General features: G+C 37.1%; 2 protein-coding genes across 5 annotated transcripts in view; both read left to right on the top strand.

Annotated features, from left to right (window-relative positions):
• nkain2 (sodium/potassium transporting ATPase interacting 2) overlaps positions 1-8,785 on the top strand; it is a 224,750-nt gene extending 215,965 nt beyond the window's left edge. For all 4 annotated transcript variants that reach the window (XM_089118839.1, XM_089118838.1, XM_089118836.1 and 1 more), the window contains one exon: positions 824-8,785. In XM_089118839.1, the coding sequence (XP_088974965.1) occupies positions 824-833 (10 nt within the window). In that variant the 3' untranslated portion in view covers positions 834-8,785. The remainder of the gene's footprint in view (positions 1-823) is intronic.
• Positions 8,786-10,400: 1,615 nt separating this feature from the next.
• Positions 10,401-24,986, top strand: part of rnf217 (ring finger protein 217) — a 16,219-nt gene continuing 1,633 nt past the window's right edge. The window contains exons 1-5 of the mRNA XM_039693437.2: positions 10,401-11,353; positions 21,759-21,989; positions 22,125-22,289; positions 23,901-24,102; positions 24,532-24,603. Of these exons, the coding sequence (XP_039549371.2) occupies positions 10,505-11,353; positions 21,759-21,989; positions 22,125-22,289; positions 23,901-24,102; positions 24,532-24,603 (1,519 nt within the window). The 5' untranslated portion in view covers positions 10,401-10,504. The remainder of the gene's footprint in view (positions 11,354-21,758; positions 21,990-22,124; positions 22,290-23,900; positions 24,103-24,531; positions 24,604-24,986) is intronic.

The following is a 24,986-nucleotide window of genomic DNA, read 5'->3' as shown; positions in this document are numbered from 1 at the left end:
TTAATGGGTTTCATTGGGCCATTTTTGGTCTTTATGGTGCTGAGTGTTACTATTTGATCTACACAGTGTGTGTTATACATATTTTGCAAAATGGGATCACATTTTTTACATGTATCCAAAAAGTCACAATTTTGCCAAATTTCATACCATTTGCATTAAAACAGCCAAAATGGTCAAAGAAATTAAACTGCAAAAGACCAAAAATGTCCCTAATGCAGCATAAGGGTTAATACTGTATCCAATGTTTTGTATTGATGTGATTGTGTTCAGAGACACCATTCCTATTCTAACCAAGGGAGCACTTTTCCAAAACATATTGTATTTCAAATGTAGTTTTGAATAATAAATGAAGTTGCACACATTTTGTGTATTTTTTTCTAATACGCTGTGGCAGAAATCACCCATTCATGTCGAAATCTGGTCGAAGTCCAGTCCAGACCTGCAACTCATACCACTCAAAATATCAAAGAATGAATGAATAATGATCATTCAAATTCCGATCTGTCCAATTCTCAAAAAAATCATATAGTATGATGGGATTTGATTTTGAACCTGGGTCCATTTGCATGCTATAATATAAACAAACTGTACAATGAAATTGCCACACAAAATCATGTGCTGTGCTGTGTTATGTTAATAGCAATGCCTTTTGGTTTGATTTTTTTGTTAGCAAATGCAGTGTCATTCAGAAATGTTTTTGTATTTTGTATACACAAAAATGCTTTGTTTCACCCAGATGACCTTAATCAAGCAGTCAATTAAATATACATGCACTGTATTTCATCATTATACAGTCTTTAACACTTGTTTTCTTCTCTCACAGGTCAAAGTAAAGGGATAACTGCCTTATCACCCAGTCAAAATGATGAACTGATGTTTGAACTTGTCTTTCTACATAAATGTCTTAACATGATAGTGTCTTACGGACTGTCGGAGGAACACGGAAGCGACGCTTTAACCTCAAAGACTCGAGCGACCGAGTGGATTTTCTTTGTCTGCGCCCAGCCCTTCCTCCTCCAGAGCTCGAGAGAGCCCTCGTGTGGCCGAACCCCCTCAGCAGACTCTCGTCTCTCGGCCATTAGCAGGTCTAAACAGAGGAACAGATTGTCTGCAATAAGAAAGACTTGGAATCGTGCAATGGACCGAACGGATATAATGTCAGTGTGTCCGACTGACTTTCACGGGAATTCATCCATCCATCCATCCATCCATCCTTAAAGAATGTTCATTAACCAGTCAGTATGATATTAGTTATCTAGTCCTACAGTCCTTCAAATGGTAAATGGAGTGGAGAGTCATTATTCCAGTTGTTTACAACGGGTTATTCCAAGCATTTGGGATTACCTTCGGTGTTTAATTGCAACCCAAGTAGTTTTTCTTCTCTCTCCTGGATGTACTCGTCTTGAAAGTGCCAAGAACAGTTAAGAAAAAAAAATATCAAATCAGTAGCTGCTAAGATATTCTTTTTTTTGTTTGTTTGTTTGGAGTTAATAGACAGTCCTTAAAAAAAAGACTTATGAGTTTATCGGTTCGACGTCACCACTGGATTCAGGCGTATTTGTTTGCATGAGGTGTTGAAATCTGTTGCGTATTTAAAATCTTTCAGCTAGACATAGGCCGACCTCGGAAGGAGTAAGCGGCTGTCCTTACTCCGAAAGGTTACATGTGAATATTGTTGTTTTTTAAGACGGTGTTGAGTCTTGTTAACAAGATAACGGATAGAAAACCAATTGTAACTTCTTTCTATTTTAAGCCTTTTTTTTAACATGTGTGCCAGTGTTCACTCTTTTCTAGTAGACTAATAATTTGTTCCGTGTAAGTGGGCCTTTCTTTTTCGATATACTTGTACATATTGAGGGGGGGGGGGATAGGGATAGAGATGCAGTATTTCTAGTGATGTGATGTACGAGGAGGTGTGTGGAAGGAGTCTACTTGGGTTCAAAGGTTTTTGTTTTGTGTAGTAGCAGGAACCCAAGCGTATCGAGTCTCGAAATAATTTCTAAAGACAATTGTTCCCCAACTTTTAAGTGAGAGGTTTCCCCTGGATTTAGCTGCGCTGTATGGCTTCTTTTGAATGAATATCAAGGAACGAGTTTCTTTTTGTGCTGCACTTTCAGTCGCCTAAAATCCTGCACATATTGTAGCTCTTGTATGATGCGTGAAAGCGCGAAATCTCTTTATTTCGGTCAAACTACCATGCCAAACACAGCTGAATAACGCATTTTCCCCTCCCTTAACTGATAATGGATGATGAAATACGCATTTCTCCACTGTATATTATCTCTTCCCTTGAACTGATTCTAGTAACTGTGTGGGGTTGATATATATATATATATATATATATATATATATATATATATATATATATATATATATATATATCTGTGGTTTGTAGAGAAAGTGCCTGAAATGACATCCTGTGAACATTCCAATAAATGGCAATCTGCTCTCACCCAGAACGGCTGTACATAAACAGAGGGTCTGACTGAACTGTGTTTAATCAAACCCCTTGTGGACTGCACTGGCAAAGCTAAGTGGCTTTGATAATTAATAAAGATAGTTTAGCCGCACCACTCACTGGCAAATAATTCCCTGTAGTCTTTGTGCGTCCGACTCAATGTGGAGTGACGTTTGAATGGGTAATGCGATTCAAGTGTGATGACATTAGGAAAGGAAACCTCTATGGGTATATCTCACAAAACCTTTCAGAAACATACCTTTAGGGGTAACACTTTACTTGAAGGGGTGTGCATAAGACTAACATGACACCTTCATAATCATGACATATGTTATGAATATGAAGGAAGTTTTATGCATTGTCATTCGCTCAGTTATGACAATTTTAATGCAAATATGACATCGTTTGAGATGTCTTTGTTATGACACCTTGACATGAACCAATACAGTGTCAGTGTCTTTGTCATGACAACTTGATACTAAGACAACACAATCTGTCATAAACATGACAGAGCAGATTAATTATCAAACTTAAGAAACCACTTAGCTTTATTGGTGAACATTACATGATTAAACTGTCAGTTTTTTTGACATTGGCTGTCATGAAGCCATTATAACTTTTTAATGACAAATTCAATTAGTACAACTGTAGTTGAAACAGTTATAATGGCCTCATGACAGCCGATGTCAAAGCCAACTACATGACAGTTTAACTTAATTTTATGTCAAGTTGTCATGAAAAAAGCACTGACAGGTTATGATGTATTGGTTTATGTCAAGTTGTCATCTTCAACAATGCCATATTTACATTCAAAATGTCATAATTGAGCGAAAGACACTTAATAACAGTTGTCATAAACATGCATAAACCCAAGACATTCAAGACATGTCAGTCTTATGCACACCCCTTCAAGTAAAGTGTTATCCATTTAGGTACTATTTCATCCCCAAAATCAAAATATAGAGAGAATATATTTTGCTGTATAAAAAACAAGAATTTATTTTATTTGTATTAATATGTGGAATTAATTTATCATGAATGATATTATTATTTATTATATTACTAATGCACAAAGATTATTAGCACCCGTCAAAATTGTGAAAAATTATTACAATTTAAAATAATCGTTTTCTATTTTAATATACTCTAAAATATAATTATTTCTTTCTGCATCATTACTCCAGTCTTCAGTGTCACATGATCCTAATAAGCTGATCAATGTTGGAAACAGTTGTGCTGCTTAATTTTTTTGGAACCTGTAATACTTGTTTTAAGGATTCATTGATGAATAAAAAATTAATAAGAACAGCATTTGTTCAAAATATAAATATTTACTGTCACTTTTTTTATCAATTTAACACATCCTTGCCTAAAAAAAGTATAATTTTCTTTTTATTCATCTAAGAATCCTGAAAAAAAATTAAGCAGCACGACTGTTCCAACATTGATAATAAATCAGCATATTAGAATGATTTCTGAGGGATCGTGTGACAATGAAAACTGGAGTAATGATGTATACACATACATCTAAATATAATTAAGCTTTTTTAGGAACATGTTTTATTTTATTTATGGAGATTTTGGGGGGAAATATTGACCTGGACATGTTTTCAAGAGATTCGCCCTTATAACTTTTGTTGTTTGGAGGATTGTGGTTGCCTAAACTCAAAGATTAGCATCTTGCATCAGTCTGGCTGCTGTACGAGTGATTTTTAAGACATATGTAAATACATCCTGATTCAACATGGTGCTTGATTAGACTATATTATAATGAATAAACAGGGAAAAGTTAAAGCAAATGAAAAAAAAAAAGTTCTGGTTCTCAATATACTTGCAAGGCACATTCTAAACTTGTGAGATTTACCCTGCATTGAAGATGCTAATATAAAATTTGACTATCATAATAATTGAGCTGAAAGAAACCTGATTGAAAATGAATATCCTCCAAAAAAAAAAAATCTTGCATGATATTTCTACCCAGGAGTGGATGTGATGTCACAACGACAATGCTCTAACCAAAACTGTAAATAAAAAAATATGGATTTAGAAACTAGTTTAAATTCTGTGTGAAGTGGTTCGAACGAATTCAAAACTATAGCTTTTATTTGGCGATATACTGTGTAAGAGTAGCTCAACCATTCTCGTTAATTCAATGGTCCATTATGGTATTCTAAAACAAATGACACTAGATGCTTTAAGCCGTTTTCCAGGTTGTTTTCATTGGATTCAGTGCTGAGTTTTGATTAGATAGGCCTTTTCTATTTCTGTTTCTTTAAAAAAAAAAAAACGACTGTAAATAAAACCAGACTGTGTTAATGACTCTTTATTTTGCTTCTCTTCTCTTTTACTTCACTTCTTTGTTTTATTATGTAATGTCTAAGAATAGTAACATGTCATACAGCACATAGTGACTGTGCCTAGCAACAGACTGTAGCTTTGACATTGTCAATGATGACTGTCTTCCACTTAAAAAGGAACCGCTGTCAATCATACACCACAAGCCATGAATTGCAGCAGTGATGTGCATGTTCCTTCTGCACACAGCCTTTTGTTCTTGTGTAAATGCTTACGGCTAACAGGCAGCGTTTGTTTGTTTTACAGTCATGTGCTTTGTAATTGCCCAGTGGGAAGCAAGTGATTAAAGATCGCACGTACACACACACACACACCTAATCAGTGATGCCGTTACCTGAGCTACGGTAAATCTTTACAAGGGGGCTTTGAAATGCAATTGAGAGTCTGCACGCTGATGTTGGAATAAATGCATAGTTAAGACAGCGAAACCTTTCTTGGAATAAAAAAGGGATAAAAAATAACATGGCCTTGTGGAACACTTTGTTCCCACTTCAGCCGATGCCCAGTGAAGACATCTAAAGGAATAAGGGAGTTAAGAAGGGAGGGAATCAATTGAAATGACTGAGGTACTGTATGTGTACTTCGCTTTGAGCTGCACGTGGAGGTCACGTCGCAATCTGCAAAGCGCAACGTTTACAGCTTTCGATGATGTGCGGAAAACCCACCGCGCAAAACGGGAATCAATTTTGCTTCAATATTTCATAGGGATAAAACTAGCACCCTATCTCCACGTTCCATTCTTTCAAGAGACTGTATGGTGTTTTAAAGAGAAGAGAAAGGTTGTGCTGTGGGAGGAGGTGATATACAGTAGCCTATAGGGATGAAAGACCTGATTTTGTTGAATGCTGACACTAAAGCTGTTCTCTCCCGTTACCTTATCGTTTTATTCCTGTCCATCAAACACAGAGTCTGGGCTTTGTGCCACAGACCCCGTAAGTACTGTAGTTGAATCATTATTATGATGCATAATATTTTACATCATGGATGGGAGCTATGATTTATTATATGACTGAATCATCTAATTGCTTTGGCTTCTCAGTGCCAAAGTTTCTGAAGGTTTTCCTCATCAAAATGTAAGTTGTCCCTATAGCGGTTAAAAAAAATAAACTGCATGTGTTTTGCGGAATAACATTGGGTCTCATTCACTAATGATTACGTCGATTATTTCCTAATTGTGCGCACAGGAGAAATTCTCACAAAAAAATATCCACGCCCATCAATTTGTTCTTAAAGGTGCAGTATGTAAGATTGACAGCAAGCGGTTTGATATTGGTACTGCAGTTCAAATTCTAAATGGTTGTTTCCCCCAGCCCCTCCTCCTCGTGGTGCGTTCACACCGGACGCGAATAGCGCGTCAGGCGCGAGTGATTTCAATGTAAAGTCAATACAAAGATGCGTTACGCGCGTAAAAATTTCCTGAGGCGCGAATGAGGCATAGAGCGAGGCGCGGTAGACGCGAACACGCCTCATTCGCTCGTCAAGTTCGCACGAATTGACCGTCTGGCACGTTAAGCGCGAATTATTTAGTTAGTGCTATTTGTGCAAAATCTGAACTTTGGCGTTAATTCGCGCCGCGTTAACCAATCAGGAGCCTAGCTGCTTTCTGCTAGGTCTCGATGCTTCAATAAATTATTTTGTAATATGACAATTACACAGTTACGACAACAATGATCCCCACGCTGGTGTTCTGCTCTCCAGAGCAAATAGTGACTCTCTCTGTGAATGCTCGATCAACATAAAAAAGATGGCCGCCAACGGGTTTCGATTCCAACGCGTGTAAATTTCGCTTCAAACTTTTGTTTTTACACGCGTCAATTTCGCTCTTGACGCGCGAGTGGATTCAAAGTGTTCAAGCGTATAACATGGCTTGTGTTTTCCAATAACTGGCAACCCGGGGTTTCGAAATACTATTGGCTAAATTGGCAGTGGGTGGTATCACACAGGCCAAAACAAAAACAGACATTCTGACACAGAACGCACACGTAAAATAACTGGCTGTAGTATTGTCAAAAAGTTTCTAACAGCACCTTTAATCTCGTTCTAATGTTAGTAAATTTGGAGTATAAGCGAACCATCTCCATATTAGGGCTTTCCGCCTTTTCTTTTCTTTAAAGCTTTTCGGCACTCTCGGCAAACATATGTCACTCACTTGAGCTAAGCCATAAGCAATGTTGTGCCTGAACGCGTTCATTGAACGATAGTTCATGAACTCATTCATATTTTGGGCGAACGTGAACTTAGCGTACTGTATCACTGCCTGATGAACGTTACTGTGGAATAGAGCCCGACCGATAAAGGATTTTGAAGGCCGATAGCGATACAAATATTTGTTGGTTTTAAAATCCGATATATCGGCCGATATTTTTTTATTTTTATTTTTATTTCAGAAAAGCGCAACAAAACATTAACAGATTTCCCTAACATTAGTTATTTGTAGTTATTTAAGAGTTTTAACTAAAATAATGATAATGCATTTTAAAAAGAAACTTGTTTCTTTTATTGTTACAACAGAACAGATGAACATCAAAATATATTAAAGTTCTGATAAATAAAATAATAATTAGTCCCTGCATTGCCTTATAAGCTACCTGCAAACTGGATCAGCAGGTTGCAGGATGTGTGGCACGTTATACACGAGTGTTGCCAACAGGGACGGTGTAGAGTGCCCTCTAGTGGACAAACTATACAACTCCAACACTCATGACATGGTTGAAGCGTGTTTCGTCCGTTTTTATTTTATTTTTGAAATATTCATTTATCAGCCATTATAACTGCCGATACCGATAGTTTGGAAAATGCCTAATATCGGCCTGCCAATAAATCGGTCTGGCTCTAACCTTCATTCTGGTGTCTGTTAATGCACGCTCTGTCAGTTTAACTTTGTTCAGTCGGGTGCCAGATTTCTATAGAGCCATAAATCCGACTAAAACACACGTAAACAGGCCTTAATGTGTAGCGAACAAAACACACCCAATCTGGCAACACACTTTCTCATTAATAGTAGTTTTAATTATTATAGTAATAATTAGTGGTGAATTGCTAATGCAAGAATCACTATCAGGCCTATTACTGCTGAAATTGCTTAGGAGTTGTTCCTAAACTTTGAAGTGACACTTCTAAAGGATCTACAGACATGCATTAAACCTAAAATTGTGCAGCTTGTTTAAAGAGGGCCTATTGTTTTTATAGAACAGACAGATAAAATTTTGCTTCGCAGATGAAAAAATTAGCGCACACACACACACACACACACACACACACACACACACACACACACACAAAAACTCATAGAGATGTAGGACAGTAAACAACCCTCATGGCATAGCAACAACCCAGAACACACTAGCAACTACAAAGCAGCATGCTAAAAAAACAACAACAGTCAAATCACCTTAGCAACTGCATAGCAACACCCTGGCAACCTCCCAGAAGCACTTGGCATTGTGATGGCGTGCATTTCACAGGCAATCTTTGTATCCAACCTTTTATATCCACATATGCACTAAAATGGCTGTAAATATGAATAGGAAGAAGTAAGAGGCAGGGAGGGGCTCTCTGCTTCAACAACTGAAACGAGTCGAGTCTCCGTGTAGAGCAGGATTCGGTTGCTTTGAATGTGTGATGCGTGCTTGAATGCATTCTGTAACATTGTGACCCCTCTTCATTTCATCACAGATAATAACAGATGGTCACTCCTTCCAATTTTTTAAATAAGTCTCCTAACAGATGGACGTTTAAGCATGACTAATACCCGTGATTTTGATTTATTAATTAATGACGGGTTTGTGTCACACTTTATAAACTGGCACATAACAGTGACTAGGATTTGACTAACATGCTTCAGCTGCACTTTTTGAAAGAATGGGCATCTTGTTTTGATGTGTTTGCATAATGTAAAAAATATATATATATAAGCATTAATGCATATCAATGAATAAAATGAAATTAAAATTTGTATTATTAACATCATTAGCAATGGCAACTTGATATCCTTTTTTGGATGAACTTTAAAGCTTTCAGTTCTGACCTTGCAAGGCTTAAAGATGCTGTTAATGTGCAAATATCATCAGGGACCCTGGGGCCTCTTTATCCTAAAGGAGATCAACAAGGTGGGGCAGAATGATGATTCAGCATGTATTGTACAACAAGCCCACTGTGACCTACTAATGGGTTCATTTACCTTTTACTTTTCCAAAGAAAAATCACACTCAGCATTTTCTTATGTGGGTCTTTTTCTAGCATTTCTTATGTGGTTCTTTTCACAGCGTGCAAATTGAGATTTGTATAGCCTATACCTTACGCTCTACCTCCCTCTAGTGCCTAGACACATTCAATTAATCAAGATGTGATTGACAGACAGGGTAGGATTACTACAGATATTATGGCAAGCCGTTGTGACTTACATTGCCCGGATATGAATTCTTGATGTCCAAAATTTTTTTTTTTCTCTAGTTAAAATTTTCTAATTTTTGATATCAGGAATTAGATTTCTAGTAGCTAGCAATGGCAATTTTCTTATAGCAGGAATTACATTTCAACTAAAAACTGTAATTCTTGAAATCTGTATTGTTACTAAGAAAGCCATTTTATCTGAAATTAGGCTAGGCTACTCTCCAAATTATTGATATCCCAAATACATTTTCAGATAGGCTATCAGAAATAACAAATGTAACATGTTGAAATACATTAACAGATGTCAAGAATTAACATTTCAGCTAGTAAAAAATGTAGTTCTTGATATCAGAAATTTATATTTTTGCCAGTAACAACAAATTTCTAAGAAATGCTGATGTGTTCTTTGAATTTCAACTAGTAAGTAGGACATTCAATTCTTGAAATCAACATTTGAATTTGAATGGCAGCCTGTATGGTGAGATTTAACTAGAATAACAGATATCACGAATTCTAGTTTTACCAGTTGAAATTTAATTCTTGATATCATGAATTCATATTTATACAAGTGATGACGTCAATGTTGATCAAAAATTAACATTTTTACTAGAAAAAAGTGGAAATGTAATTCTACCGATTGTTACAAATTTCCATGGTTACTACTAGTAAATCTAGCATTTTAACTAGTAAAAATGTTGTTGATGGGCCTATCAAGAATTCATACCCTGGGAATGAAAAAAGTCAAAACGGCTTGGCATAGCCTACAGTCAAACTATAGAAAATAATATCCAAGGATCAAAATATAAAAAGTACAAAATTGTATTAACACGTTGTAAAACATAAGATCAAGAATAATTCGACGAGATTAGCCTAAGAAGGTTTAAAGGTTTCTTGCAGTTTTGATGTGACGCATTTAATAGGTTATACAATTTTCACCTAGTTGAGCATAAACAAAAGTAGCATAACTCCCAGCTGTGAATTTATTAATCCTACTATGCTGAAGGCATATTAATATTATAAACTATTAATATTTATAAACTAGGCCGTCGCCATTGGAAGACAACGGCCCAACGTCAGAGCCGCCTAATTTATATTCATAAGATAGATGTGTGCCATTGGAACGTTACCAAGGAACGTCAGCGTGGCTTAATTAATATTCATAAGCCGACGCTCTGCCGTAGTAGGATTTGAGATTTCAGACCCGGAAGTGGTATAATAGTTACTCGCTCTGTTTTTAGTTTGTGAGTTTGAAACCGGTCCGTGTGTGTTTGGCACAAATGGAAAGTTGACCGCTCGGGAATGGAAGATGACTCTTCCTTGCGTGTGAATGTCACCGCGCAAAACATGCCCGGTTATACCGGACGCGACGGGGAATCTGTCCATGTATCCAGCGGGATACGGAGCACTGATTTCGGCCAGGATGTCCGCAGCAGCGAGGCGAAGGTGTCATCATCATCATTATTATCCTCGAAGGATGTTTTGGAATTTCATAAACACAAACACGAGTCGGGAGTCAAAAAGAAAGAAAATACCGAGAGGGAAAACATAAGAGCCGTGGATATTTTAAGAAGGAATTTTGGTTCTATCAGAGATGCAGAAGATCCCAAAGACCTGGAGAAAGTAGGATTTGGCATCAAACTGAACGATTTGGATCACGAATCGTATGATGAAAGGATGCAATGTAGCACAAAAAGTCTGCAACAAGACATGGAGAGCAACTCAAGATTGAGAAGTCCAGATGGGAATCCTCATATTGATTATAATATTGATTTCAAGAGTGATGAAGATACCAGCCAATCAAAAGAGCATGTTTACTGCACTGTATACTGTATTGCCAATGATAATTATAGGATACCTGTTGAGAAAACAACCTCTGATCATGAGACTACATCATCATCATCATCAGATGTGCTGGTTTTACCTCCTGACTTGCCAAATTCAGAATTGGATCATGATCCCTATCCAGAGCCCTATACAGTCTCTGGCCTGATGGAGACTGGAATAAACCACTCTTATAAAAATGCTGACAGCAGTTTATCTGTTGTGTTAACATGTCGCATTTGTCTTGATGACAAACAAATCATGCCGCTACACTGTTGCAAAAAGGCCGTTTGTGAAGAATGTCTGAAAAGATACATCATCTCGCAGGTATCCACATCCACCCCATTTCATTGCAAATTTATCCTTTCTTTTCAGCACTGAATAAAAAGTCGTGTTTTCGGGGATGTACCTTTGTTTGTGTCTGTGATGCAAACCTATTATGCCTTTACTTGCCAGCAATTGAGAATCACATCCTCCTGAAGCTGTGAATCTGTGGTGATCATGTGCTTTCCTGTCTTTATAACCTGGTGCAGTGATATACGCTACTATGGTCTTTAATGTACACCAAGGTGCTTCAACAAGATTGTTTTGGTTCTTTTTGGTGTATGATCACCTGTCAGTCATCCTGATATTTGCTCTTTCGTATTGTTTGTCTTCTAATTATAGCATGTATTTGTTTGTTAATGGAGAGGTTCTCTATTGTGCTTGTGAAAACATTCTCAGCCTATCCTGTCCTGCTTTAGAGATGTGATGAATTTACTGTATTCTGCTAAGACTGGCCTATGTGATCATCCCAGGCTTTGGCATTAGTACTCCCTTTGCTTCAGAGTAGAGGCCTCTATTGTGTAACACTGACTGTAGACTATAGTCATGTCTGTGTGATATGACAGAAAGAATGACCACATTTCCGAGTTCCTCAAAGATGCTTGACACACCAGCATGTGCTTAAATGAGTCTTGTGAGGGCTTTCTACTGTATATTTAAACTAATATAGAGTCGCAGTGGTCAATTAGTCATCCAGACCATTTTAATTTGAAATTGTTAATGGTTGTGCTTTAATTTGCATGGTGTACTTTAGGTTTTGCATTCTAAAAAACCTCTTGGAAAAGTTGCATCTTTAAATTCGTCCAATGTAAAGCATCACTGCCAATCTTTTGTGGTTTTTAGACAGCATGTCAAGTTGAATGTAAAGTTTAAACAACCCCTTAAAAGACTCTATATACTTCAAGTGAAATCGAAGAACAAACTAACTCAACTGGTATGACGTCATTTCGTAAAAAAATCAGACCAAGACTAAGTGTGTTTAGTGGAGACTGAGACGCTTTATAGTAAAAACTGAAGTTGTAATTCTAATCGAAACAACGCTGTTTTTGATATTTAGTACGGTCACTGCTTAATTTAAAAGTACTGTATATAAATGTGATTGGAGTATCAAATTGCAGAGCTGGTGCTATCATAATCACGTCGCTATGATCATATGCTTTTTTAAAGCTGCAGTCCGTAGCTTTTTTGGGGGTTAAAAATGATCTAAAATAAATTTTTTGAGAAAATACATAACCAGCCAGTGTTCAAAACTCTGCTTGCCGTAGCTCGATTCAAAACGGTAAGCTTGTAAAATAATGTTTTTAATTCCAGTGGTACTGCTGGATTTCCGCAGGAAATTCGAGCATGTCTTTGCGTCATTACGTCACATCTGTACAAATAAAGAAGGAGTCTCATCTAGTAGACTATATTGAGTCATTACGTCACATCTGTACACATAAAGGAGTCTCGGCTACTATGCTATATTGAGTCGAGTCAATCCCCAGTGACAACAGATTCACCCGCTGTAAAATGCAAAAGACTTCATTCGGACTTCGGACTGGCTACAGAAAAAAAGAGACTGCAACCGATCCCATGCGAAAACTCCTCAAACATTGTGTTCATCCTCGCTGTGCCGCGTCGAAGTACAACTCACGTAAAGTTGATAATTCTGTGAATAACTGCAATTGCAGGTTTCGAACAGAGATGGCGACAAAGAGGAAAAACTGCGGACTGCAGTTGCTTTCTTACCACTGTCATTTTAGAAGGTTTATTTTGTTATTGAGTGGAAAGTGCGTACTTCTTACTCTTAATCAAAGAACGAAAAAGAACTTCACCATGAGTAGGCTATACCTGGGCCTTAATCAGACTTTTGACTGCTTAAGAGAGATGATAGATATCGCAATGTGTGATGTGTGACTAGAATTGCGAGAATCTTAAAAAAAAATGCAGATAGTGAAAAGGCAGCTTAAGAAACTCCAAAACAACCCAAGTTGTAAAAAGGATAGTTCAACCAAAATCAACAATTTTGTCATCCTTTACTCACCCTTGTGTTGTTCTAAACCCTGTATGAATTGTTTTCATCTGTGGAACACAAAAGAAGATATTTATTCTTTAAAATGTCTTCTTTTTTCAGTTTTTTGTTCAACAGAAGAAAGCAATTTATACAGGGTTTGGAACAACTTAAGGATGAGTAAATGATGACAGATTTTTTTAAAGTTTGTGGTCCAAACATTGATAGGACTGTTGGTATGATTTACTATAAAAGTTTTCACATAGAAATTGAAAGTGAATGTCAAAAACAGTTGCAAAGAAACTAATCTAAAATAGTATTTTCGTGTAAAACACATCCCAATGATCTTTGTTTTATTTGCGACTTGCAAAGAAAAATACTTTTTACAGCGATGACTTTCATTGTATGGATGAAAGCATTTCTCTTTTGATGTTCTATAGAAGAAAGAAAGTCATGCAGGTTTTGACATGACAATAAGGGTGAGTAAATGATTACAGAATATTCATTTTTGAGTGAACTACCCCTTTAAGACCTTCATGTCACCCTTAACCAAAAACATAGTTGATCACATCCCTAGTTTGGACACAGTTCTGTAAAATCAGGTTCTTGGAAAGAGGAAGAGGGTCTGAGATGTTTTTTGTTCGCCCCTGTGTGCAGTGAGTCATGACTCTGGCGAAGGGGAGGAAGAACTTGTGCTGTAATTGATTGCTTAATCACTGAGCTCAGCCTCTCTGTGCCCTAATTACATTACATGACTGTTGGCTGGAAGGTCTGTGTGCGGTCTGCTTGCAACATAGAAACAATTTGCCCTTCTGGAGGGATCTTGTGGACATAATCGAGTAACGCTGACTTGCCTGTTGCTTTCTCTTCTCTCAAATCAGATTTATTGCCCCTGTGAATGATCTCAGGGGTCAGACAGAGGTTGATGTGATAATGATAGCCGTCTTTTGTGGCTGACGGGGTAGTTTTGTCTCATTCATGCCCAAGCGGTAACTTGCGTTTGTTGATCTCACTTGGCCTGTTTAGCTGGACGCCTAGAACGTTTTTCTCAATTGTGTTCTGGAGTGCACAATTGAGATGATGCTGCCAAAAAGAATTTTGTTTATATATCCGCTTGCAGATATATCGCCACTCCTCCCATTGTTGCAGCGTGTTTCACGTTTCAGGGACTTACTGTAAAAGACCGATTACCTGTAAAACCTGTCTGTTTGAAACGTATCCGATGACAGCTGTGTACAGCGTCATAGAGAATGTCTGGTTCCACCTACTTTTTAACTTCCTCTTTGCCTAGTGACGTGTAATCATATGCAGTCTATGGATAGATGGAAATTATTTTATTTAAAGGGATAGTTCCCCCAAAAATGAAAATTCTGCCTTTATTTTCTCACCCGTATGCCAATTTCAACCCTGACTTAATTTCTTCTGCATAACATGAAGTTATTTTGAAAGATTGTCTTGTTTTTAACCACACTAAATTTCATTTTATGGACAAAAAGTTACAACTTTCTTTGAAATCAGCGTTTCTGCATCTAAAAAAGGAGCTGTATGTAGGATTGTGGCCAAAACTGGTACTGCAATCAGTTTCAAATTACTGTAGAGCAGTGTATCCCCTTTCCCCTGACTCGAGGTTGCCAGATTGGCTGCAAGATCCAACATTTTTTATCCCAAACGTTTGTAGCTGCAGCTGTGGTAACTTGAGCAGAGCTGGCAACCCGAATGCTGCAACACTACTGACTTCGTGATTGGTAGATCGGTGGAGGGTGGAGCATCAGACCAAAACACAACATGAACATGCAACTTCACTTTTTAAATGACAATATCCTGGCCGGACTACTGTTGTCAGTGATATAAGTATTTGAAATGAACATGATTTCTTTATGTCTAGTGACATATCAGGTCCGAAAAGCTTTAAACGATTCCAGACGATGAATAAGGGTCTTATCAAGCGAAACGATCACTCATTTAAAAAAAAAAAAAACTTTGACTTATATGCACAAATGCTTGCCTTGCTGTTCTGTGATGCGCGTTCGTGACTCTCCTGTTCGTACTCGTTCATCAAAATGAACAAGTCTTTTCTGAATCTGTTCATTTCGTTCGTTGAATGAACCAAAATGACACGAAAAAAGATTTGTTCATTTTCATAAACGAGTTCGAATAGGTTATGAATATAAAAAAAATATTTTTTTAATGAATTAAAAAGTAATGGAGATTGCTAAGAAGTTTTATTTTGAAACTTTGAAGTTTTGCTAATACAACCCTTTCTGTTCGCCATTGACATTTACATTTTGAGAACGTATTAACAATCATGTTGTGTTCCCTTGACTTAGTTTATTCCATACATTTTGGTCTTAAAAAGTCTTAAATACTTTTATAAAACCTGTAGAAACTCTGTGAAATAGTCTATCTTCTTTCTTTTTTGGGTGAACTATCCCTTTAACAACTGAGTTTGAGTTAAGGTTCTACTTTTGTAGTATGATTTCAGTTTTGAAGATGATGACATTGCCACTATCTTTTGGCAATCCTGCTTTTATTGCAATCATTTAAGGCCTGTGGTGTACATGATTTCAAAAGCAATTTAGATAATATGAATATATGAGCTCAAATGAATACAATGAATATTGTTTGTAACCAGATGAAAGGAATGGGTGAACGGTTAATGTGCACATTTACTGAAAAGAAATGGCGAGAGGTCTGCACTACAAAAGACTCATTTAAATAGCTAATATTTAACTTCACAGAGCCACTGTTTTTCATTTCAGCCCTTTGTGTCGGGCTTGGCAAATGGGGCGACCAGTCTAAATGTCAGGTGCCTATGGCAAGGGCGTTTGGTTCATTCTTTGGAGTAATATTTCAGAATGCTGGCTTGTACTGTTGAGTCCATTAGCGGCTTACTTGTGTTTAAAGAGACATGGATAGTATTAGTCATAATATATGATATAATGCCAACACAACTTTCACAAAGATTCCTAAATTCCTAAGGTGAATTGAATTTGAATTAAGCTCAAAAACAGGATCCAGAACTGTCCTTTTGAATATGAATTTATGTAATAATAAAAAAAAAAAACATTCATCTTGTGCGTATGATAACATGTTTATGATTAAGAATAAATTGCATAAACATTTAACTATAGCCAACCATAACCATATTTCATCCAACATGTCATTTGTGGGTCTGAGTCTACTAATTTATTCAGATTTTTGTAGTTAATATTTTTAGCAGCATTGTTTCAAAGGGGGTGAATAAAAAGACGACTTCTCAGAGCTGTCTAGTGTGCTGACAGCGTTTGGCATGGACTATTTCTGAAAGTTTGTGCCTTTTTAAATTCAGCACTGCCACAGCCATCAAAACACTGCTTTTATAACAATTAAATAGACTTCAACAATAATTTAGAACATCTGTGATCGACTGCTACGTGATTTGTTCATTATTATGCATAAACTGTGACTTCTTTGATTTAGTCTGCTCTATTTTTTTGATTGTTGCTCTATAAAAGAATTGCATATTTTCGGCATCTGTATAAAAATAGTTGAAAATGTAGCTGTTTTTTTTTTTTTTTAAATGTGTCTCAAGATCCATCCATGTATACGTGTGTTTATGCAGTATATAAATATATATATATATATATATATATATATATATATATATATATATATACTGTACGTATTTATGTATGTATGGGCGTGTGTGTGTGTGTATTCATGGTTTGTAATGCATTAAACACTTTTAGTTTTTTATGCCAAAAAATGTAGCTATCTAAAAAACAAAACTGAATTTAAATGAGGCTGATTTAGTCCAAATTTAATATTTGTATAATTTAGAGATGTAATGATCCTTCTGGAGTTTAGAAGTTAAAATTATCTGGTGTGACTGTTGAAGGTCGGTGAATTCCTCTTAACTCATAAATTATAGACAATTCATAAAGGTATACAACAGCCCAACCCTAATGCACAGGAGCTCAGCTTTACCAGGGTTATTTTCAAAAACTCTAAATGACAAAAATTGGCCCAACATTTGGTTTTCATGATCTGTCTTTCACCAGTTGTATAGTGTTGGAGCTTTATTTTTTATTTTAATAAAGCCTTTGATTTGTCTCTACTCTTGCACTGTGAAAGTATAGCATTTAAAAGCCACAGTAGTGCTTACACATTTTTGAAATGTCTGTCTGTCTGCTTTGCACTTTTTGCCTTGCTGTCAAGTCAACTTTATTTATATAGTGCTTTAAAACAGCAGCTTTACAGTAATACCAGGAAAATGATGCATTTTGGCAGTTGTTCAGCTGAAGAAGTCAGTTCAGCGTTGATACTGTACTGTATTGTATATGCCTCATTAGATTTGATCTTTTATATGCAATCAAATCTTGTAATGTTTTTAGAAGGCTTTACTGACCTTTGTAGACTTGCAGAATAACTGATCCGTTTAAAATGTATGAATGTATACACTTTCTGCAAGACTGAATGTTACCTACAACCTACTGCAATTGATATTCATGGGGCCTTAGATTAAAAAAATATATATGATCCAGTGCTGAATTAAAGTAGGTGATGCAAGAAATCTGCTGAGGAAATGGCAAAAAAAAAAAAAAATTGATTACTTTTTTTATGAATGCTATATGCACACACAATTTAGGTTGCGTATTGTGTTTGTGTGTGTTGCGTATTCAGCATAGTTTTCTTAAAAGTTATCTAAGAATAGGAATGCTCTTCTAATGTTATTAATAGAATATATTGTAATATAATATAAACTAGATTTGAAAGATAAATTCATTTTTTTGTCCCACAGCAATTTGGTTATTTTCATACTGTTGAGTGTTGACTGGGAATTTACCATAAAGAAAACTGATTCATGCTTAAATTCATCAAATATCTCCCTGAGAAAATAGCCCACCTCAAGAGGCGGTGCTGGTCAATCAGAAAATATACAGGATGCTAGCGTGTGACATGGCAGGCTGAAAATCAGAATCTCTGTCCATACTGAGAGGATTGTTCATGTATGCGGTGACTGCTGAGTGCCGTTATTGTGCTAGCTGTATGGTCGGCCCATTAGCAGCAGGCTGACAGGTGTAAAAAAGACTGGTGGGTGGCCCTGGGGGAGTGCTAGCACTGCTGTCACCAGTTGGTGGCACGTACTCAGGTAAGGGCTCTCATGGGAGTGCCAGATCTCATTAGGATCCCAAAGTAAACTCCAAGCACACCCTGCTTGCAGAATCTCACCTGCTGCGAGAACAAGACCCCAGACAATCGGCCACAAGAGCCCTTGTCTCAACATGAGCATTGTTAGTGCAGTTTACCATCTTTTGCATTAGTCAGGTGCGTCATTTATAAATGACTCAAGCAGTATCCCCAAACTAGTACAAGCCTGTTCCAGCAGAGCTTAGTTAATCTAAAGTTGTGTTCCAAATGACGTACTATAGAGTGTATACACTATGCACTTATACAACGCAATATGTAGGCTATCTATTAATCCATCTAGTATGTGAGGCTTAAATGGGTATTTTGTCGTCCAACATCGGAGTCTGATAGACCCTGCCCTTTGGCTACATAATAATCTGCGACAGTTGAGTGCATGAAGTGTCCAACAATCTATGTATTTATTTTTTTCCAGATAAATAAGTGCATCATTCGGGTATTTTCTGGTTGGAATTTTTTTATGTTAACACACTACTCACACTATTTATACTACAAAATGGTGCAAATTGGGACACACTTTGTTCTCATGGAGGGGATTTTGACGTACTTTTGAAAAAAAATCTCAAAAAATGTTTCACCTTGTGTGTAAATGTATTTGTATACACTCAGAAAAAAGGTACAAAAGCTGTCACTGGGGCTGTACCTTTTCAAAAGGTAAACTTTTGTCCATTTTAGGTGCTAACATGTACATTTTAGGTGCTGATATGTACATTAAGGTTATAATATGTACATTTTAGGTGGTAATATGTACATTTTAGGTTCTAACATGTACATTTTAAGTGTTAATACGTACATTTTAGGTACTAATATGTACATTTTAAGTGTTAATATGTACATTTTAAGTTAAGTGCTGATATGTCCATTTCAGGAGCTAATGTGTCCATTTTAGGTCATAATATGGATATTTTAGGTGGTAATATGTACATTTTAGGTGCTAATATGTACATTTTAAGTGTAATATGTACATTTTAGGTGCTAATATGTCCATTTCAGGAGCTAATATGTCCATTTTAGTTCATAATATGGATATTTTACGTGGTAATATGGATATTTAGGTGGTAATATGTACATTTTAGGTGCTAATATGTCCTTTTTAGGTGCTGATATGTCCATTTTAGGTGGTAATATGTACATTTTAATGTGCTAATATGTACATTTTAGGTGCTAATATGTACCACTAAGGTACCAATATGCAGCCTTTGGGTACAAAAGTGTACCTTTTGAACAGGTATAGCCCCAGTGACAGCTTTTGTACCTTTTTTTCTGAGAGTGTACTCAAAAGCAGCTTGACGAAGAGCAGCAGAAACATCTAAATAACACAACACTTGTGGCAAAATGCTCAAAAAACAAAGGGCTGAATGTCTACGATTCTAGCGATTAAACCACTTTACCACTCCTAAAAAAAAAAAAAAAATCTAGCCTAGGCTACTAAATGACTAGTCACTTGCTGTATAATTTCATGACTATTTCGTAACTAAGGGTGATTATGTAGCATAGCCATATTTTAGGGATGTCCAATGTGGTAGTATAGTAGTAAACCGAAAGTGGTGACTGTTGTCAACCTTTCCTGGTGTTCACATCATGTAGGGACAGACGGAATCCAATCTTGTCTAGTTTGGTCCAGAGAGTGCATTGCTTACACATATCATGTCAGATTTTATTCAAGCTGATTTGTAACTACCCAAAACTTGCTCGAATTTACAGATTGTCCTCTCTTTTTATTGTCAGCTCAGATAATGTCCACTAAATGTGTGCTTGACATCCCAGCATAAAAATAGGAGAGCTGAGAGTAGATTATTTCTTTGCGATGGAAGTGCTCGGTAATCCTGTCGTCCCAAAGGGGAGCTGAAAGAAGATGGGTGGGACTTGATCCTCTCGCAGGGGAGGTGCTGATAGTCACAGTCCTGCAGTGGTAGGGCTTCACCAAAGCCCTGCACTGCAGTAATATGAACAATGAGAGTGAAATGGATCTCACTGATCCATGAGATCTCTTAACCCTCCAGGAGACTGGGAAAGGTCATTCAACACATATTTATTTATCAACAGGTCATACCGCATTCAACCTGCGCAAACAAGTAGGAACGAGCCCTTAGGGTACTTTCCTAACTGAGCCATCTTCAGTCACAATTTACCAAAGCCCAGTGATTGTTTGAGAAAGTGACGTTGATCATTGACTTGGAAGTACATCGGGTGTCGTGTTGATTGTACAGTGGCTATTTGAGTTGCTTGTGTACACAGATTGGTTGGACTTCCTGCTGCTTGTGCACTAGCTTGTAATCACTGATTAAAACCCGCCATTTCCAAGAACGCTAAATCACTGTCCACACGTCACTGTGCAGTTAACCGTTTTCAAACAGGGTGGATTACATATTTAACTGCACATGGAGTCATCTAAAGGCTTAACGTTGCATTAAAGGAATGGTTCACCCACAAATGTAAATTATCCCTTGATTTACTCACCCTCAAGCCATTCTTGGTATACATGACTTTCTTCTTTCAGCCAAACACAGTCAGAGTTATATTAAAGGAGTAGTTCAATTTAAAAAAAAAAAACCTTTTGCTGATAATTTACTCACCCCCATGCCATCCAAGATGTCCATGTCATTCTTTCTTCAGTCGAAAAGAAATTAAGGTTTTAGATGAAAACATTCCAGCATTTTTCTCCATATAATTCACTTCAGTGGGAACCAAACGGTTCAATGTCCAAAAGACACTTTCAGTACAAACTGCAAACTGTTCAAAGGGCTTTAAACGATTCCAGATGATGAATAAGGGTCTTATCAAGCGAAACGATCACTCATTTAATAAATAAGTAACAAAGTTTAAGTTTTATAAGCTCAAATGGTCACCTTGCTCTGTACTGTAATGCGCGTTCGTGACTCTCCTGTTCGAACTCGTTTATCAAAATGAACTAATCTTTTCCCGAGTTATTTGGCATTTGGTTCATTCAACGAACGAATTGACTCGGAAAAAGATTCGCTCATTTTGATGAACGAGTTTGAACAGGAGAGTCACGAACGAGATATCCCGGCTTTGTAATGGCATTGAATAAAGCTCCAAAAACCTCTTCCATCCATCATAAAATGAATCCATATGACTCCAGTTGGTTAATAAATACCTTCTGAAGTGAAGCGATGGGTTTTTGTAAGAAATATATCCAGATTTAAAGCTCGATAGTCGAGTTCCGGCGGAAGGACCTCTGATCTGACGTAAATTTGGGTTTCTTTTTAGGTTCATGTGGGTCGGGCACACTTGGTGTGTCCCATCACGGAGTGCAGTGGTTACTTGGAGGAGAGCTTGGTGATTCCCCACCTGACCAGTGAGGAGCTTGCAAAATACAAGTACTTCTTGGAGCTGAGCAGACTGGACTCCAGCACAAAACCGTGTCCCCAGTGCAGCCTGTTTACTTCCCTGAAGGGTCGTAGCCAACAGACGTCCACCAAGATTGAACACAAGTATAAGGTTAGGTTTGTGTCCTGTTGTTTGGAGTTACAGTATGTGCCTAAACTCTGATTTAGAGTGACTTTCTGTGGTAAAAGACATTCTTGAGTAAGCAAACTGTCTGTGTTCATTGTGACTTTAAATATTCCCCCTCAGATTCAGTGCACAGTGTGCCAGTTTGTCTGGTGTTTTAAATGCCATGCGCCCTGGCATGAAGGCCTGAAGTGTCGAGACTACAAGAAAGGAGACAAACTGTTGCGTCATTGGGCCAGCGTCATCGAACATGGCCAGAGAAATGCTCAGAAGTGCCCACGCTGTAAGGTAATGAACCAACTCTACACAACTGTGTTTTAATGTACATATTTTCAAATGTTATTTATTCCTGTGATGCCTTAATTTTCAGCAGCCATTACTCCAGTCTTCAGTGTCACATGATCGAGATATCTTTTGAGGTTTTGAAACTGCAAACTTTTGGGGTAAAATTGGCTGTTGTCCATTGTTAATCTATGATAATCAACGTTAACAAATTGAACCTTATTGTAAAGTATTATCAAAACTATATGCAAATTACCTACACTACCTATTGGGTATCATAGACTAACAATGTAAAACTGCCATTTTTTACAGCAATTATTAATGTTAATTAATAAATATACTGTTGTTTATTCATTCATGTTCATTTGATACATTAATGTGAATTCATACAACTGAAAATGTTAAATAAAATTGAATATGTAGATATTAGCGTAAACATTAATAAATGTTGTAAAAGAATTGTATATCATTTATGTTAGCTATTGCCTTAAAGAAATGAACATTCTGTCATCATTTACTCAAGTTGTTTCAGACCTGTGTGAGTTTCTTTCTTCTGCTGAACACAAAAGAAGATATTTGAAAGAATGTCGATAACCAAACAGTTGATGGACCATATTGACATCCATAGTATTTTTTTCAATGGAAGTCAATGGGGTCCATCAACTGTCTGGTTGGAAAATGTAAATTTTAAACCCATCTATCACACTTTTAGTGCCAGAAACTTGACTTACAAAGCAAGTAGACTTGCTACAGGAATTCAAAATATGGCTGATTTAAAAAGAATAGGAGATGCGTAGTTCAGTCAGTGTAAAAACGGAGTGTTCCCATTTGAGATAGTGAAGAAGGATTGTCCCAGCAAACAAATTTAGGTTCTGGGAACGTTAGTTTTTTGTTCCCAGAACATTCTCCTTACGTTATAAAAATGGAACCTAAAAATAACCTACATGGAACGTTCCTATAATGTTCTTGTTTGGTTCCCAAAAAAATTACCTCATGGAACCATTTGGGAACATTAGGGGAACGTTCTGTCTTTGCTGGGGTATTTCTTGTCCTTTCCTCTTGTCTAATTTTAATTACGATTTTAGTGAACATGGCATTGCAGGAAGTCACAAGACTGGGGTGTGGGCAAAGTGATCCTAAATTAAAGTTCACTTGAGACCATTTTCTTTCCACTGACTCAATTTCAAGAGATCAACAAGCTCTACAAGGCGTTGCTGTTTTCCATCCAGACATTAGTGCTTTGCATTCACAGTGCTTTTATAGCACACATCATAACATGGGCGTTTGACATACCTTCATACCTGAGCCAGATACCCGAGGGCTTAGCTGAGATCTTTCCTTTGAGAGCGAGTTTCTCAATGTATAATTTCGGAGAAGTGCATTGTTTGTTGGGATAATCAGTGTCATCATTCTAATTTATCATTATCTGAGCTTAGGCTTTCACTAATTGAACATGTCAGTCACTGGCCCAGATTCAGGAAAATCTGCCCCACTAACTCTTAGATCTAGCTAGAAATGCAACCAATATGTGGAAGAAGAAAAAAATAGATGGCTGCATGGTGCATCTTTGTGAAAAGATTACTCATTGCCAGGATTATGTCTTCTCTATACCAACAGATTCACATTCAGAGAACGGAGGGCTGTGATCACATGAGCTGCACACAGTGCAACACAAACTTTTGTTATCGATGTGGGGAGAAGTACAGGCATCTGCGCTTTTTTGGGGACCACACCTCCAACCTAAGTGTGTTTGGATGCAAGTACCGCTACCTACCTGAGAAACCCCACCTGCGCCGGCTGGTCCGAGGCTCTGTTTGTAGTAAGTTGGATGCAAACTGTTTCTATGTTAAGTTTTTGTCACAAAAACTAAATGTCCTGACACAGCTAGGGAACCTGAAAGAACAGTTTACACAAATGCAGACCATGCTGGTTTAAAACCTCCTGATAACGCCAGTGAGTAAGGGCACAGAGATATGATCTGCTTTTAGTTTGCATATCTGTGTGTGTGTACTTTACATGAGCCAGTGTTTGTGTGGCGTCCTCAGGCTAGTCCAGTGAACCATATGATACCCAACCATCCATACATTGCAGACACAAGTGTTTGTTCCACAGGGTTCACTTTAACCAAGTGACTTGCTCAGAAAGACAAATGCACTCCGTCCATTTCTCTTTAGTCCAGAAGTAGATAAGAATTGTAAATGTGTTTGTTTTTGTGAGCCTGAATGCTTTTCTGTTGCTCATTCCACAGTGAGTAAATTGCTGGTGGCTCCAGTGGTCATTGTCCTCGTGATGGTCTTCGGAGCACTGGCTTTGGTCGTAGGTAAGGATTGTGTAACACTTCCTAAGCCTGTCGGGAACATCTCAGGGTTATATTGCAACCCAACAAATAAGATTTTCTAATTATATTTTATCATTATTTTTATGACAATTAAGCACCTAACTTGTTAACAGGATCAGTTCTATAATGAAAATATACAAATGGTTGTGACATTTATCCTTATAAATCTTGATGTTACAAAGTGTTGGTAAAATACAGCATTTTTTTCCTTCAAAATTCAAAATGCTAGAAATAACATTTATATTTAGCCATACTGGGTGTCATTCAAGACTGTATGGCCCAAGAAATTGATATTTTTATATTATGGAATGAAATATTTAGATACATCTTGATGATAATTGTTAAAGTATTGTATTTAATTTATG

This window comes from Pimephales promelas, chromosome 13, assembly GCF_988280905.1.
Source record: "Pimephales promelas chromosome 13, fPimPro1.hap1.1, whole genome shotgun sequence".
In the NCBI taxonomy this organism is placed as follows: Eukaryota; Metazoa; Chordata; class Actinopteri; order Cypriniformes; family Leuciscidae; genus Pimephales; species Pimephales promelas.
The sequence above is the reverse complement of the archived record's forward strand: the minus strand, read 5'-3'. Positions and strand labels throughout refer to the sequence as shown.